Source organism: Fistularia commersonii, chromosome 2, assembly GCF_037954325.1.
Source record: "Fistularia commersonii isolate RoL2024-O1a breed Wild chromosome 2, RoL_Fcom_v1.0, whole genome shotgun sequence".
Lineage (NCBI taxonomy): Eukaryota > Metazoa > Chordata > Actinopteri > Syngnathiformes > Fistulariidae > Fistularia > Fistularia commersonii.
The window spans coordinates 1,679,779-1,697,577 of NC_141285.1; the positions used below are offsets into that span (position 1 = coordinate 1,679,779).

The 17,799-nt window shown below is 49.3% G+C and overlaps 1 protein-coding gene across 1 annotated transcript in view; it reads right to left on the reverse strand.

The window, feature by feature from the left end:
- Positions 1–17,799, reverse strand: part of birc6 (baculoviral IAP repeat containing 6) — a 135,256-nt gene that overhangs the window by 76,915 nt on the left and 40,542 nt on the right. The window contains exons 44-59 of the mRNA XM_086164050.1: positions 17,155–17,413; positions 16,504–17,075; positions 16,249–16,424; positions 16,065–16,161; positions 15,663–15,857; positions 15,363–15,563; positions 15,000–15,279; positions 14,532–14,788; positions 12,963–13,071; positions 12,667–12,879; positions 10,513–11,371; positions 10,262–10,405; positions 7,830–7,959; positions 3,852–3,983; positions 2,990–3,151; positions 2,746–2,919 (exon numbers count right to left, since the gene is read on the reverse strand). Of these exons, the coding sequence (XP_086020176.1) occupies positions 2,746–2,919; positions 2,990–3,151; positions 3,852–3,983; positions 7,830–7,959; positions 10,262–10,405; positions 10,513–11,371; positions 12,667–12,879; positions 12,963–13,071; positions 14,532–14,788; positions 15,000–15,279; positions 15,363–15,563; positions 15,663–15,857; positions 16,065–16,161; positions 16,249–16,424; positions 16,504–17,075; positions 17,155–17,413 (3,960 nt within the window). The remainder of the gene's footprint in view (positions 1–2,745; positions 2,920–2,989; positions 3,152–3,851; positions 3,984–7,829; positions 7,960–10,261; positions 10,406–10,512; positions 11,372–12,666; positions 12,880–12,962; positions 13,072–14,531; positions 14,789–14,999; positions 15,280–15,362; positions 15,564–15,662; positions 15,858–16,064; positions 16,162–16,248; positions 16,425–16,503; positions 17,076–17,154; positions 17,414–17,799) is intronic.

Sequence of the window (17,799 nt, forward strand, 5' to 3'; positions counted from 1 at the left end):
AAAAAAAAATTTAAAAAATGAATCGGACTTCAAAGCATTTGCCACGGGGCCGCAATTTCACAGCGACCACCCCGATCATGTTCTCTCAAATTATTTTTGATCAAAAAAAGACGCAGAGTTTTTGACAGAGACTAAACATCTGGATCCAAGGTTGATTCATATTTGTATCTATTTACTCTTTTGCTGATTTGCATTGCCAATCTTTCCCCTTAATGTATCCGTGCACAAGGAAATAACAAGAGGAGTGGGATGATTTTGTGATAAAACTGAAATAAAAGGACGTCAACAGACCGCAGGAGCTTCTGTTGACCGTTTGGGAACGTCCAACACTCTGATTTAGGATTATATTAGTTGTTTACTTCTGTTTATTAACACCCTAACTTTAAAATGTAATATCTGTGAAAGGCTTTTTTTGTTGTTGTTGTTTGGTTGGTCAAACATTTCCACTGACAAATTCCATTTTCACTTTAATTTAAAAGTCTAAAACCAAACTAAAGACCATCTTGAAAAAACTAGTTAGCACTTGTGTATGCATACATGCACACACACACACACACACACACGCACATATATGGTTATATTTTAAGCACTAAATATGGGCACGGGCCTGGAGCTAATTTTAAGCAACCGTACTGCTAGCGTATATAGCCCATACCTATAAAAACACAATTTCGACAATATCTGGGCAAGCTTTAAATTGGAAAATTGAAAGATTTATGACATGGCACGTGCGCTGCAGTGAGCGATGACCCTGCTAGAATCTTCAAGAAATCCTAATTTGTCAGGATTTGTTAAGGTCATGGTTATGGCTGTCATCACCGCCGAAAAAAAATGTGAAACATCCCTCCTCTCTAATACCTTCAGGCTCCTTTTCTGCCGTGTCGCTTTCTTGAAGGTGTTGAAAATAAAAATCCATAAAGCTGTTTGCGGCCTTCGCTTAATCAGATTTTACTGAGCCATTGATCCAAAGACCCAATTTTATTTTGCTTGAGTTCAAGCTTCTCCTTCGGTCCCTCGGAGACTTGAGGATCGTCAAGGGCTTTCCCGAGTCTCTCTCAGCTTACGGTTGTTCAAAAATAAAAGTGTCTCGGCCTTGGATATCCATCTTTAAAAAAAGAAACAGCGTCTAAAACGTGCAGAATACTGTAGTGTTAGATTGTGCCTCGTAAACAATATGAGACTATGTTCGATTCGCAAAGCCAATATGGGAATAATTTCAACGCGGAGCTTGATTCAGTTGAGATTCACCCACATACCGTTTGTTTTTCTGCTTTTTACCCCCAGATGCAAAACAGGAGTCAAAACATTGTCAAAACAACAAAATGGAAAAATGTCAAATTTGTATTCTTAGGCCTACATGTACAAAAAAAAAAAAAAATTGCTGCACTTCTTTAGGACGTGCTCATTATGCGCATTTTAAGAATGAACTAGCGCCTAGCCGGCAAATGCTACACTTAGCACAGTGACATCAGTAACAAGTGATCCCTGCAAAGAGCTGCTGGTCGGGTTAGCTACCCGGTTAGCTGCCAGCAGGGGAAGTTAGGAGGCACGTCGCCTCCAAATTACTTTGCAGGACGCAAAACTCATGGCGCGCGCCAACCAGGTAAAAAATAAACATAAAAAAAATTTAAAAAATTAAAAAATCACAGCAGAAGGTAACAAATTTACTAGGAAGAGCTCAGTTTGCTGAGAAAAAAATGATTAATCAATCTTGGGGAGGTTTCAGAGATCGATGCTGGATTACTCAACTTGCAATTAGGGGCCGGTAGAAACTCCAACTCCAAACAAAGGCTCCATGTTCCTATCAGACCATCGTAATATATAATATCAACAGGCCTAAATGTGAAATGTGACTGTTGGAATTATCTGTCTGCCGACAGTGCGGTTAAAAAGTTACAGAAAGTGGCCGGATTTGTCCACGACATGAGGGCCAAGCGATGGTTTTGTTAGAGCGCATCTATTAATTGTATGTTGTGTAACGTCAAGGTAAAGACTGGCTGTGCACCAAACACAATTAAACAACTACCACTTTACAAAACATTTCGGAAACATTTGCGAGAATGGCCGGTGAACACATTTACATGCACACACTAAAGCCCGTCCTCGCTCGTCGTCCATTTGGCAGCTCACTGTATATTTTGTAAATATTATATTTTATCTGTTCTATTTGTGTTGCTGTTGTGCCCAACAATTACTGCCATTTTTGACATCATACAGATGAAAAATAGCCTCTTTGGCTAATTCTGGCTTTTTTCCTCATGTGTTATTCATGTGTTTTATGAAATTGAATCGTCCCCTTTTGAAATAAACTCATTTAATAAAAACTGAACGGCTTGCAACACGTTTGATACTGTCGAGGACAAGACTGATCTAAAACAGCGCAGATCATCAAGTCACTCCAGTAAAACTCCTAAAATGTTTCTTCCGCCTTCCAGTTTTAAGGCTGCGACCGCGAAAGTTGGAAGTCACATAGCAACACAAGTAGAGGTGGTTTCACCGGAAAAAAAAAAAAAAAACAACACAAAGGAAAGAAAGCGAACGCAACACAATCCAATATGGCGCACAAAGGCGACGGTAAACAAAGCGGCCTTCGTCATGTAGTGCAGCGCGACAACAAACATCGGAACGATGGAACAAGACTTGCTTGATAAATTCAAAACACCAGTGTGTGTGTGACAAACCGACACGACTCGAAAGGCGTGACCGTTTTGGCCTCGGTATAACTGACCGGTTATGAGTCACTACCTTTCTCCGTGCGCAGCCTCTTGAAGGAGTCCGTCTTGGAGAGGCCAGGATCCGAGATGACCTTTGACCCCAGCCTGACGGTCAGGTTGATGGACTGGTATCCCTGCGGTAGCTTGCGGTCGTACAAAAGCGTCAGCAGCTGGGCCAGGGTCATCTCGGGCGGGAGGGGCTGACCTGGGGAGGCGGAAGCGTTAGCGGCGCGCGCGGCGTGCGCGAGAGTTGCGCGGCGGCTAACGCGTCATACCTGGAAGCAGCTTGTGGTAGAGGTGGAAGACGGGCACGCTGATGGTTTTGGCCGAGGGGTCGACGCCGGACGACGACGCCAACTTGTCGCTCATCACGCGACCCCTTCGCGACGGCGGCCGCGGAGGGGTGGACAGAGCTCTCTTGGACTGAGACTTTAAGCCTGACGAACCCAGAAAACAACGGAAATTTGTTCACGACAAGACGGAGCAGGCCGACGTCTGGGTGAAAGTTACTCTCAGGCCGAATAATACATGGGGAAAAAAACAAAAATCACCGTTGTGATCATCTCGGGCCGTCGGTTCTTCAGTGTCAGTGAGGTTTGCTGATATGATATTCGCGCACCAGTTAAAAGCAATTAACGCTGTTTCACCTCTTCTAACCTTTTTCTGAGCGTTTTAAATATTTTCTCATACCCTCTCTCTCATATATATATATATATATATTTTTTTTTGCATTTTGCATCTTTGCATTTTTCTCCTTCCATTCCTCAGTCTTATTCTTGGTTACTCGTGTCAACCCTCCCTTTTCACGATATTCTCTTATTTACGCTGTCTCTCTCTCTCTCTCTCTGACACACATTTAAAAACACCTTATCATTCCATTTTTGGGTCAAAGTCATGACTCTTTTTTTAAACATTGCACGGAGTTTAGCTCACTTTTTCATTCAATTTTTTTTTCTTTTTTTAACTTTGAAATCGAATCAAAAAAACCATATATATTTATATAAAAGATGCCAAAAGAGTTGGCCGACAAACCACTCCGGTTCCTGCTTTTTTTCTATTTTTTATGCGCCAAAAAGCAAAAAAAAAAAATCATGTTATGGCGACTAAACCGGCGGGGCAAAAGGAGGAGGTGTTTACCCGAGGCCACGACCACGCTGTAGTTGTCCTGGAAGCCGTTGTCGGCTTTCATTTTCTCTTTCTCCTCGTGGTTCTTCTTCTCCTTGTCCTCCTTCTGCTCGTTGATGAGCTTGGCCGTGATGCTGGGAGTGTCTGCGGGAGGAGGAACGGAAGGCGGCGGGACGTCAGACAAAAAAAAAAACAACGGCGCCGTAAGTGCTTGGAAATTCACGCGCCGCCACCCGTCGAGCGTGAAATGAGTTGGGCTTTATGGCGAAATATATTAAGGTCCCGCCCCTCCGCCCCGTTCCCGTTCCCCCTCGGATGACTGGTACGTATGGGAAATGCCGGCGTACGGCGGGTTTTCTTTTTATTTAGCGTTAGTTGTGAAACTGTGCTGACCCCTCGCTCACTCCCCGATGCCGGTTCAAACCAAAGCAGCCATTACGACGGTATTTGTTGGCAAACGCGTCCGAGAAATGTTGAAAAAACCTCGAAGTAACTGAACCTTCCTTGTCGACGAAACATATCGGAGGGCCTTCTCGTCTGTTTTGGCTCTTTTGGAAGGAAAAGAAGGCAAATGGAAGCGAGGCAAAACAAACGGTACCGGAAAAAACGTTAGTTGGTCGCAAATTACCGTTTCACTTAGACCGATGTGGATAAACACACATCAATTAGGATTATTTAAAATGAAAAAAATGTTTCAGAACTGTGAGAGGTGCAGATACCGTCAGGGAACGTATATAAATATAAAAAAACAATATCTTAAAATCGGAAGCTTTCTTTTTTTTTTACTTAAAACCACCAAGCTATTCTTTTTTCCCATAAAATCAAAAGAAAAAGCACTAAGATCCCATCGAAACTTTTATTTGTCATTTATTTTTATATAAATTATAACTGATTTATGATGTAAATCCATTCGAAAATCTACTTTCTTAGTGGACAAAAATGAGCAATCAAGGAGCTGATCTATGGAACTGTGAGGCTTGAACGAGAAGCAAAGAGTCAGTTTGCAGAGCGACAACTTTTCCCCGAATGCACTTGCAAGTCGCAAGGACTTGCTGATCTTTAAACCGACAGAATCTCCAATTATCCCGATGATAAACGGCCGGTTTGAGTTCCAGTCGAAAAAGCCGAAGTCGAATTTCTCTCACGACAGCGCCTCCAATGTCATTAAATTCCATCCTCTAATTGCGGGCGAACCGGGACGTCGTCTCGGGCTTCGGACGACGGACGGGACTCCGCTTCGCCGCGACGTCTTTGTTCGGACTCCCGACGGTGGTGGAAGTTCGGGCGGCACGAAAACACGGCGAGTGGCCGCGGGTGGCCTTCTATCAGCTGTTCAAGGTCCCTATAGGGGAGCTATTTATCACGGCGGTCCGGCCGCTGCGAGCTGCAATATTACTGAGCGGCTGACCTTCACGGCCACGGAACGGCCGTACAATTAAAGCGCACGGACACGCCGGCGTCCGGACAGGTGTCCAGATATCGGTCCCGTCCTTGGAACCCGCCCGGCGCCGTAGAAAAGGAAACGGATGAATAATTCAAGCCGGCGGATAGGGTTAAAGTATATGGCCCTTAAAACGTCACGAGCGGTGAAAAATGAGCGTTGCCCGGAGCCCGAGATGACAACCTTAAATATCCTGTTCACGCCCGCGACCCGCCGGGTCACTGACAGGCAAATAAAGAAACAGAATATATTCACATTAAAGATGCGGACGTGCCGACGTTCGCTTACGGCCAACGATCCTTTTTTCTTCTAATAGTCAAGGAGGAAGTAAAAACTTGCTAAGTTCAGCTGGAACCATGTGTGACGTATCCTTTCTTTATCCAGAAGCAAGTTTGGAGACGGTCGCTCCAACCAAGCTGAGCATCACGATGGATTTGCGATGGCGAGGAAGAGGAACGACAGCGTGGCGACCAAAACTCCTATTGTAGACGCGTCCAAAACAAAAAAAAGCCAGATGTGTGCTGGCTCGTACTGGAAGCGTAATCGAGGATAAGAAACGTTTCTTCGCAACAAACATTTTATTGGTGCTGCCTCATATTATCATAAACTCCTCCGTATCCACAACAGTGGCGACTGGGAAGAAAAAAAAAAACGGATCACCGACATTTTAGTCCAACACATTTCGTGGCTTGTTCATTTTCAAGGCCTGACTTATAAATTGCGTTCCATGACGCCGGCCAGTATCTTCTAGTTTTCAGCTATGGTTCTTGGTGAGACGGTATCTAGTGCCTGGTTCTGTGTCACATGCCAGATTTCTAGGTCACACAAATGGGAAAACCCTCACACGGAGGTCTAGGCCTTTGGATTCCGCAGTCCACCGGGTCTTTCCTAACGTTAATTTATTATTTATTCGCGTCCAGCCTCTTGCTATCTGCTACACGGTTCCGCTCCATTGACAGCTTTCTGTCCGGACAAATACGACCTCCTATCGAGATGCGGCGCTCGCAGACGTAGCACTTCAGTTCACCTTAATCCAAAATGCGGGATTCAAGGCTCGTGGCGGAGATGAGATTGTATTACGAGGCCGACGCCCTCGCAGCCCCCGATGCCAAAGTGGCACGGGGAAAAAAAGTTAGTCACAAAAGAAGGTGAAAGCTGCTGTGCTCGAATCTGGAAAATCAACTTCATAAAAACAACCAAGGTCAAAGAGAAGAAGATGAAGGCGGTATCTGATGCGGCTCCGAAAGAATGGTCTCATTTCCAATGAGTGCGACAGGATAGTACCCAGAAAAGGTTTTGGACCGGAGAGCACTTTTGTGTCTTTTAACATGAACGAAGGAGCATCCGGATGCCTCGCAATTCCAAGCATACAAGTATGGCCTCCCTCGGGGAGCGGCATAGCACGAGGAACTTTCTGCCAACACAAACATGATCGGCCATTGGGATTTCAGAAATCGAAGTCTTATTCCATCTTCCTGAGGTCGGAAAGAAGAACGGCGAACCCTCGGACGGCGGTGCAGCCATGTTTCCTCACCGGCTCACGAGATGATGCGCGCCCGTGTTTGTTTTTTGCGCGCGGCCCGTCACAAGACGTTAACGTCCGGGGCGACGTTTTAAACTTTAAAGCGACAAGCCGGGGATAAAAAGCCTGAACGGCGAGCGGGTTTCCCCCTGTTCAGACAGCCAGTGAATGTCCCGCTGTGTTTGTGCGGGACACGGGAGCTGCACGCACACACACACACACACACACACACACACACACACACACACACGCCAGCTGCGGGGCGCCGCAATATTGATGAAGGCGGTAGTGAAGCTTCACAAACAGTGTTTGATAGTAATTTGCTGTGAAAAGTGCTGTGGGTGAACACACGTCTACAGCCTGCACTCCCAAGTACTAACTGCAAATACTCAAAGCTCCTACAGATGTAAACCGGCAGCAAAACATTTGCCAGATGTTAAGGGGATATTATAAGCTATAGCGGACAATTCAACCGCAAACTGCTGATTATTTTAAAACGGCTGCAAAACTGTGCATACAGCGGAAGGCTTTAGGTCTCTTTAACCTTATAGACCCGGTGTGTCGTTGGTAAAAAACAAAAAAAAAAAAAAGAAACACTTCGATGGATAATCGAGTCTGGAGGCATGTCAGCGTGGACGAAAATAAAAAATTTAACACTCAAATGCTATAAACGCCGCGCCGATATTGCTTCATCTTTGGAGTGATGAATTACTACTGCTGTCGGTGTTTGGACAAACTGGTAAAAAGACAAAGTGGGGGGGAGAAAAAAAAAAAAAATGCATCAATGATTTCTGCGCTGGTTGAATAAGTTTCGAGAGAAAGCGACAACTCGGTAAATAATCGAAACCCGGTCAGGGAAGAAGAAGCCGAGGGTTTCCGGACGGTACGCCGCTTCAACACAGTGTTAGCGGCAGGGCTACAACTGGCAACTATTTTCATCGTCAATTTTTTTCCCAAACCGGCGACTGATCGATGGCAAAAGGTGCGGCGCAATAGATTTGGGCGGAAAAGGTCACGGGTTTCCTACCTGATACTCGGTCCAGGACCTCGGCCAGGGTGGTGGAGATGGGCAGGTGGAGTGTCCGGTACTTGTGTCCCGCTCCGTACATGGGATGCTGGATCATGTGGCTGGTGGCGTTGATGCGTCCTTTATACAGCTGGGATGAAGAAGAGGAGAAGGTACACATGGGTCTCGCCTCGAATACGACACGGCGTCCTGTGGAAAAGGCCTTCCTGAAAGGTTTCGCGGTCAAATGCGCGTCACGTCCGAGTGATAACATCGCAGGGCCGGATCGCAACAAGTCGGAAATACATCTCGCTTGTCGTCTTGTTTTTCCCCAAACTCGAGAGGCGAGTACGGGGCGACTTTCCCCATTCTAGGGGAGTCCCTCTTATGGCCACATGATAGATATTAGCCCAGTAATTCACTCGCTATCTGGCTGCCTAGCTGCAAATTGCAAAACCATATTTGTTGCCTTGCAGGTGGCGGGGCGGGGGCTTTATCGGGAGATTTACTGCCACGCCGACGGCAGGAAAGCAATAAGACCGAAGCAAATTGGTTGAATTGGAGCTGTAAAGCAAACAAAATTGGCAGCGCAACTCGATGCGTAGTCATTTTATCAGTTGTCGATATGAGTGAACCACGGGCCGCTGTTTCAAGCATCAAGGCTTCCTAAAGGCACTTTTCAAACACTTCAGGATCTCCGGTGTTCCACAAGGCTCCGTCTTGGGTCCCCCGTTTGGATGAGTGCGTCACTGTGCATTTTTGTTTCTGAAAATAACTTGGTTTTCATTTGACAGTTCTGTCAAAATGTCGGTTCCGCTTCATACAATTTTCTAAACAGCATGTGTTATACCTGCAGGGGGATTTAAAAACATGATTTCCGCAACTTAAAACAACTCAACAGCGAGATCAGCTTGGGCTGAAGCGAGGCGTCGACGTTAAGAGATTGCAGAAAATGTTTATTTGCAAAATGCGCATCAATGTGCGGCGAACATCCGAAGCGAAAAAGTTCATCGCTTTTGATTTGTTTCCTTTTAGTTTGTTATTTTAGAAGCAGCCCCACGTTGTGGGGCTTTGAGATACGCAAGTTTAGGGTTTGTCATTTCGGCGCGGTAAAAAAAAAAACACTGGGTAAAAAAAAAAAAGGCAGAAATGAAAGCAAAAGCATCTGACAAGCTGTCAACAACGAGTAAACATGACATTTAAGAGTTATTGCTATGAACCTCCTGTATTAGCTTGGACCAGCAGGACATACCGCTGGAAGAGCAGCCTAAGAACGCTCACCAACACCCAGTAAAGTGGATTTTATTGACGGCCTATTAATGTCTCTGGAAGGCTCCGTGTCACTTTGCGTATTATTCTGTTGATTCTCCAGGTCGGCATCAACCGCTGAGGAGTTACAAGTCAGAAAACCATCCAACCGACTTCACAGATCGAACGTGTTTTGCTTTGAGAAGAGATACGTTTTCTCACGGGGCTCTTGAACGTGTGCAGATGTTGCGGGATTAGCAACAGTGGACGCACCGTATTTCTTCTTTCCTAACTTGAAAAGTCATATTTCAAATGACTATTATACAATTATACGACTATTAATAGTAGACTCTGCAGATCATCAGTTAAAGGTCTATCGCTGCAAAATTACTTGTTTTTGTTTTGAGGAGCTGATGACTGAACAAAACTGCTGCGTTCACCTGACCCCGGACGATTAGAGAACTAATTGATAATCCAGTTCCGTGGATTGTGATCTTCTCCCCGTGGGAGTCGTGACAACAGCTCACACACGCCTAACAGGTAGAAATAAAAAAAGGATATATAGGAAGAACGACATTTCGTCGGGTTCGGTTTGAAAAGATGCGAAAAGAACAAACGGGGCCTGTCCTCTAGGTATGAAAAGCATCTGGATTAAGTTTTAAAAGCAATCTGCTGTCTGATCCTACCAGACGACCTTGCTAATTACATCCCCCGCACACACACACACACACACACACACACACACACACACACACACACACACACACACACACACACACACACAAACACTTCTAGCTCGAGGGCAAAACAGAAAGAATGGCCCATCACAGTGACGACGCTGAGATGGCTCAGAAGTAGAATTGCTGGCTGGGTATAATTCAATCTTATTTCTCTATATTCGTCCCCCAGACACACACACGCACACACACACACTTCTTACTAAGGTGCGTGAAATGAACAGGCTTGGGGAGGATCGTCGTGCGACACCACACGGCCACACTGCGCCCTGGTGGTCGCAACACGCCACCACACCAAATGCGATAACGTCGAGCTTTATCAGCAACAACGCGTCATGACGACCCCGAAGTTCGATCTCCATTGTCCGATAATCCGACGTATAATTCGGTCCGGGGAAGGAGCGCGGCGAGAGCGAGTGACGGCGACACCCTTGTGAAAGCTTTGCGTTGCGGAGCGGCGCTACCCACCGGACACGGAGACTGCAGGAAGACGGTGACTTTCTCGTCCTCCAGCATCAGCTGCAGGAAGAGCCTTCGAACGAAGCCCGAGATGTTTCCGGAGACGGGCACGTTTCCCCGCTGGGGGGCGGACTGGAAGAGCTCGCACAGGACCTGAAGAGGGAAGACGACACTCAGAAGCCGATCGCCGCTTCCGGAAACATTTTTCCCCCCTGTAATTTATGTTATTTATTTTTGAAGTGTTAAATGCGAGGGGGAACCTGCGCCATGAGCCGCTGGTTGTTGGGGTGACAGGAGATGCACTGCAGGAAAAAGGCCACGGTGGCGTTCTCCAGGGCCGTCCTCTGCTGGGTGGTGAGTCCTCCCGGCTGCGTGGACGACGCCAGCGAGAACCGGGAGCCCGAGGGCTGCGGCTGGACGGGCGGCGGCGGCGGCCCGGCGGCGGCGGCGCCGGATCCCAAGGACTGGCAGCCTGCGTTGGCACTGGCGCTGGAGTGGCACAGCAGGAAGAGCAGCGCGGTCCACAGCGGGTTGACCTCCGACCCCCCCAGCCAGTCCTTCATGGCGTGGCTGTTCCCGACTTCGGTGAGGAAGCGCAGCACGGGGGCGGCCAGCTCGGCGGCGAGCGGCGGCCGGCCGTGGGAGGACGAGGCGCACGGGTGGTAGTGGTGATGGTGTTGCCTGCGGTCGGTTAAGGCGGCGGGCAGAGGGAGGTCGGCGCTGGCCAGGAGGCCGCCGCAGAACTGGGCCAGGCTGCGGACCAGCAGCGAGGGGAGGCCCGACTCCAGCAGCTGCTCGATGGCTCCGGGCGACTGCGACGCGGCCGCCAGGGTCGTCAGCTGGGACTCGGACAGGTTCACGGGGGGCCTGGCGTGCTTGGAGTCGTCGGTGAGGGCGGCGGCGTTGGCGTCGTGCTGCTTCTTGCCGTCGTCCGTCATGGCGAGGCGGCACTGCTGCGCCTGCGAGTGGGAGGTGCTCGGCGCCGACACGATGCCCATCCAGGACATGAGCAGCGAGAAGTAGCTGGGATGGATGTGGCACATGGAGCACAGCAGGCTGTCCACGGCCTTCTTCAGCACGATGTTGCACGGCAGCGACATGGACCAGTTGTACAGCAGCCTGCGGGGGGAGAAAATCCATTCCGTCAATAACGCGTGGCCCGTTTTATTGTTTTTATTGACAGGAGCGTCCGCTAGAAGGATCCCTTCGAGGCGACATGGATTTTCTAGGTCACGTGAGAAATCTCCTCAGGTTTAAATTAAAAAAAAAAAAAAAAAATCTCTCGTTCCGCGATAAACTCCAGCTTGTCCTCGGTTTGAGGAGAAATCTTAATCCGGTTATTAAAAAGCCGGTGAAAGGCAGATTCGTGCAGTGATTGGAATCCTTGTTTTTGTTTAATACATGAAGAATTACTGAATTTCTTCTTTTCCAGCCCGTTCTGAAAAATAAAAGAATAACGGGACTTTTAAATTTGGTTCTAGAGACTCTCTTGAGTCTTTTGCTGTGTGAATTAACATTAAAAAAAAAAAAAAGGACACTTCGACATTGACAGCCCGAAAGCATCATTAACCCTGACAACCATCATAAACTCTTAAAAAAAAAAAAAAAAATGAGTGTATAAAAAAATCCTGGATAAGCTTGTGAATCAAATAATTGCCACGCTGAGACAATAAGCTGCGTAAAAATAACAAATATTGCATGGGCTCCTTATGAAGGCTGCTTGTAGCTACAATTTAATGCAACCACTGTAAATATTCATGTCCCAATTTGAAGGGCACTTATTAACATAAAATAACAGGATCTGCTTTTCACTGGCAGGCATTTCTTTCAATTAGTTTTCCCGACGTGACCGCAAAGCAACGTTTTTTTTTTTTTTTTTTTTTTTGACACACAAGAAGCAGGCAGGGTAATGAGATCTGCAAGCCTCCGCCCTCCGATGTGAGGGGAAAAAACGAAAAAAAGGAAGTGAGGGACGGGCGGCGGAAACTCGATCACCTTCTGCGGACGGAGGCTGGGCTAATCTTTCAAATGATAAAAAAAAAAAAAAAAAAAAACGACATTAGCCCATATTATTCTGAGATACCAAAATGAGAAAACTACATAGGTATTTTTTCGGACACGATGTAAACGACTGATTTTTTTTTTTTTTTCAAATTTAATTGATTTAAAAAGTAATATCTGAACGCAGAGGAAAACACCTCGACAAATGAGCCGCGTAAAAATTGTGATTCGGATTTTAAATAAGACCAAGCGGATCGTGCAAACGGAGACCTCAAGAGGAAGCAACAAAACCCCGGGATAAATGCGGATTGTGAAGTTATTTCGGGCCGGTGATTTATAATTTGACAATCCTCAAGGCAAAGTCACTTCTAAAACTACTCGTTGACAACGAGGCCAAAGACGAAAAGACTGACTCGAAGAGTTCCCGGTTGAGCAGCGCGGGCAGGTCGTAGTCGACGGGCAGCTCGTAGCTGTGCCACAGGATGGCGGCCACGCAGTGCAGGTGGGACGGCGAGGGCATGAGCAGGCCGTACTCCCTCGACGAAGACGCCGGGTAACCGACGGGACCCAGTTTGTGGGCCGCCACCCGCGACGAGTCGTGGACCCACTGGAGGAGAGCCTGGATCCTGAGGGAGGAGGAGGGCGGAGGTTACGGAAAATCCCCCCCCGGCGAAGGCGGCGCGGCGAGGACGGGCCGGCCAGCCGGTACCTGTCTTTGGTGCCGGCGTCCTGCGTCGTGCCCAGCTGGTACAGGATGTCGATGGTGGAGTCCGACGAGAGGCCGTTCAACCGGCCGAAAAGCAGAGGGCTGTTCAAATCTGCGGAGACACGAGCGCAAAGCGTCGTTTTTCCGGAGTTCTTTCCTACGTGGAAGGGTGCGCGGGCGGTCCCACCTTTCCTGCGTTTCGTTGCTACGTCGCCGGGAAAATTGATCAAGAAAGCCTTCTACGTTTGCGCCACAGACACAAAATTTGGCAGGGGAACAAATGTAACTACACACAGAAGACGGCTTTGTTTACATTCGCCGGTTACTGAACGGTGCTACATTCACTGTCTTTTGGTTTTTTGGGGGAAATTATTTTGCCCTTCATTCAGCCTCCCACTTCTATGTGAGTTCCCACTTAGCGCGAAAACTGTGTTGCCGTTGCGCAGCAGGAATGGAATTCCGGATCCCCTTAAAGTGATGTAAAAATGATTCTATATACACAGAATGTAAACGTATTGATTAAGTATTGGGATCCAATACAGGACCTAGAGCAGCGGTTCTTAACCCGGGTTCGATCGAACCCCAGGGGTTCGGTGAGTCAGTCTCGGGGGTTCGGCGGAGGTCAAGACACACATTGGTGATGACATCACCGGCTGCAGGTGATCACGCTACATAGCTTGGTCTATCCGTGCTGCAGGGATTTTGGCGCGCTCAGTTGTAGTAACTTGTGACTGTCGTGACGGTACGTCATGTGATTTCTTTCTTGATATTTTAATCCCTTCATACTAATTATGTCGGGCGAAAAAAGAAAGCGGTCGGACGAACACGTACAATACGGATTCGCATGTATGACGGAACGTGATTGGAATCGATGTCCTCACTGCGTGATTTGGAACGACAAGATGAGCAATTCTAGTCCGGCACCGGCAAAACTAAGGGAAGGCTTCCTTCAGCTGCATGGAGATGGGAGCTACAAGAACATAGCGTTTGCTGAATTCAAGGTGAAGGGAGCCAGATTCCATGAAAAGGCTACTCCGCCTGTTCTTTGCACCCATCGACGAACCGATCCTCCATCCAATAAAGAAGGGTTCGGTGAATGCGCATGTAAAACAGGTGGGGTTCAGTACCTCCGACAAGGTTAAGAACCACTGACCTCGAGAATGTTCGACTACAACCGGCAGAAATTAAGTGTAAAGTTGTTAAAATGTCCCTGTGCACGGACGCTAGTTAAAAAGAAAACACGCATGCTTCTCATGTCCTATCTTGTTTTCAAATAGTTTCTCCTGGAAGAGATTTCTATCACTCGAACGAAATATGGCCCCGGACTGGCCGTGGTGCAAATTTCACATTTCTTGTGGCGAGATGGACCGACACTCTTCAGTGTGTGTGTTTTTGAATCGAATGATAAAAGTGTATTCTACCCCTCCGCTCTCGTCCGCACCATCTTATCTTATCTTTCCTCCCGACTCAGCGTTATTATTACGATCGTCATTCCTCCTACGTAAAAAGCGCTCGGCGAATCGTTTCCGATTCCGAAGGAATTCAAAAGTTAAACTCTGGGACTGGGCTCACTGGCGGGGTCGGTGCCCGAGGCGGCGCAGTTCCTCAGGAGGATGTCGATGAGTTTGAGCCCGATGCGGGTCGACTGCAGGCCGATCTTGACGAGCACCGCCTCGATGTTGGGCGAGTGCATGCCGCAGTACGGCGACATGAGCAGCGCGGCGCAGGTCTGCAGCAGGTTGGCGGTGGGCGCGGCGGCGCTGGCCATCATGGCCTCCAGGTCGCTGACGTGCGTCAGACAGTGGTGGAGGAGACGCAGCCACCCGATGCTGTGGGAAAAAAAAAAAAGGCAAAATAAACATCGGACGGCGACTGAGCGTGATTATTTAATGGGATTTTTTTCTTTTGATACGTAATTCCGGTTGTTTTTAATCAACTCCTCTCGCCCGACGCCGCGACTGAATAACTGTTTTCAAATGAAATGTATCGACGGAGTTCAATTTTTCCTAAAATGTCGTGTGCGGATTCTTAATCTGGCACCTGGTTTTGGAGACCTGGTCCTCGGAGGGCAGGAAGGGGTTGTTGACGGTGGCGGAGGAGGTGTTGCCGAAGGCGGTGAGACCCAGCAGCTTGATCTGAGACAACCCCAGGGTGCTGGCGTCCCGCGGGCGGTGCAGCCTCAGGCACACGGCCGACGCCACCTCCGCCTTCACCAGCTGGATCTTGATGTAGGTGAGGCCGCAGGTGATGACCGGCGTGGAGAGGGGCAGCATGTTGACGCCGTCGGCGCTGATCTCCACGGAGACGGAGGACGGGCAGGCTGCGTGGCGAGAGGGACAAGGCATCGGTCAGGGAACGGACGGACCGTCCGGGGCGAGTCGGCGCGGCCGGCTTTCTACTGACTGGCCAGAGAAGCGAGGTGCGGCTGGATGTGCAGCTCTTTCAGCAGCACGGCGGCGGGCAGGTGGATGGTGAGGTCGCACCAGGCCTCCTCGGGGAGGAAGATGTAGGACCAGGCGGCGGAGCGCGCCCGGCGGTGCGGGGGCGTGGCCTGCAGGAGGACCTCGGCGGGCTGAGCTGTGGGGCTGCTGGAAGTGATGGTGCCTGCGGGCGGGCGGACGAAACGACGATTTATCGCGTAAGCCGAGTGTGATGGGGGTGTGTGTGTGTGTGTGTGTGTGTGGATTCCACAGGTAGCCGTACCTAAAGGTGCAAAGTTATGGAGCCCCTCCGCGTTGTCCGGCTCCGAGGTCATGACCCGTGCTTTCAGGTTGCCGTCGGCCGCCTTGCCGGGACCGGAGTCCAGGAACTTCATGATGGTGGAGACCATGCTCCGCGCCGTGTTCACGATGGCCCGGGTGCTGGTCACCATGTTGTTGCAGATCAACTGGACGCCGCCTGGTTGGAGGACAATGCGTGAACCCAGGTGGATTTGTCGCTTCTAAACCATCAGATTTTTCCCGGTTCTCACATTTCGGACGAGAAAATCCGGGAAAAAAAAAAATCAAACAATCGGGATTCACGTGGATAGACGCGAGGGATCAAATTAAAATTTGCCTTGATTCCATGACGTTTTCCTGAATGAAACACGTTCTCTGCGCTCACCCATGTCGTGGAAGGCCTTGAGAGCTTCGCTGGTGTCCAGCACGCGCAGGATGAACCACAGCAGAGGCTCCGACAGCTGGCAGGTGGAGAGAGACCCCTGTAACGTGACGAATAACTCCTGCAATTTAACGACCGGATGCGGCGGCTGTTCTGGTATTGAGTGAGCCCGGGCCGCGGCGTCTACCTGTCTGCCCATGTAGCCGCACGCCATGTAAGTGAGGATGGGCTGCAGCATGACCTGGACCGAGGTGGCCCTCTTGCTGAGGGTGGTGAGTATCGTGAAGAGGCCGTCGCCGACGGAGATGGCGTCCAGGCCGCCGTGGAAGTTCTCGTGCTTGGTGAGGTGGAGGCCGCTGGCTCCTGCGGGATAAAGGCCGTCAACCGGCGGCGAGAAGCGTTTTCGCCGGGGTGGAAAGGAACGGCGTGGAGCTCCACTCACCGATGATCATCGCCATGGCGCTGCTGTTGCACTGGCCCAGCGCCGACAGGATCTGGCTCATGATCTGCTGGTTGGCCAGCACCAGGTCGGCCACGCCGGCGGGGGGACCCTGGCTGGACGCCGACCCCCCGGCGACGCTCTCCTTGCTGCCGCAGACCTTCTCCTCGTCCGACACGCTGCTGTCCGCCGCGCCGCTGCCCGCCGGCGGCAGCCGGCCGCTGAACTCGCGGTCGCCCGACAGGGGCAGCTGCACCAGCACGTTGACCAGCTTCAGGAGGTCGAACATCAGCTGGTCCCGCGTGGTTTCCCCGCAGACGGCCTTGGCGTCGCCGGGCCGGATGATGTTGGCGAACAGGCCCCCGAAGCAGGCGCGGGCGCCGACCGAGCTGTCCGAGCCGCTGCGGGAGACCACCTTGTCCGAGCAGGTGATGTAGTGATGGACCAGGAAGGTGATGGACTCGATGACGGCGGAGATGGTGGCCACCGACACCACCTCGAAGTTCTGCTCCAGGGTGAACTCCAGCAGCTTCACCTGAGCGTCCAGGGGGCCCTGGCCCGTCTGGAAGGGACCCCTGGAAGGTCGAAAGCACCGACGTTAAGATTTCTCGCCGGTTTCCCGATTTCTAACGCCACGGGCTCTTTGCGACGCACCTCTCGGTGGACAGGATGTGCATGAGTTTGAGCAGGAACTCGCTGAACATCTGGGGACAGGTGGAGGACAGGTGCACCTGCAGGCGGCCGAGGAACTCGTGCATGGCCTGCGTGGCCGTGGGTCCCACTTGGGAGCTGTGCTGGCTGGTCCCGTTGGTGCTGCTGCCCGACAGGAAGCGCACCAGCACGTGAACCAGGTTGGAGTCCGACACCATCTGCTGCGCTGTGCTCTCCGGGGAGCCCAGCCCATTACTGGAAGCTGCGAGTTCACACACACACACACACACACACACACGGAGCTTGTAAAAATCATGGAAATGTCACAGGGAGATTATCGTATTTGTTGATTTACTGAAATATCATGATCGTGACTATACATCAGAATTAAGTTTTTTTTTTTTTTTTTTTTTAAGATGACAGATTGTCTTGATTAATTTTTTTTTGTATACATCTTTTTATTTATTTATTTTTCATAAATCCAATACTTGTTTATTTTGATCTTGTAATTCCATTGAGAAATCATTATCATGACAATACATAGAATTAAGATTTTTTTTTTTTTTGAAGATAACAGATTTTCTTAATTTTTTTTTTTTTTTTAAGATCACAGATTTTCTTGTTTTTTTTTAACACATATTTTTCTTT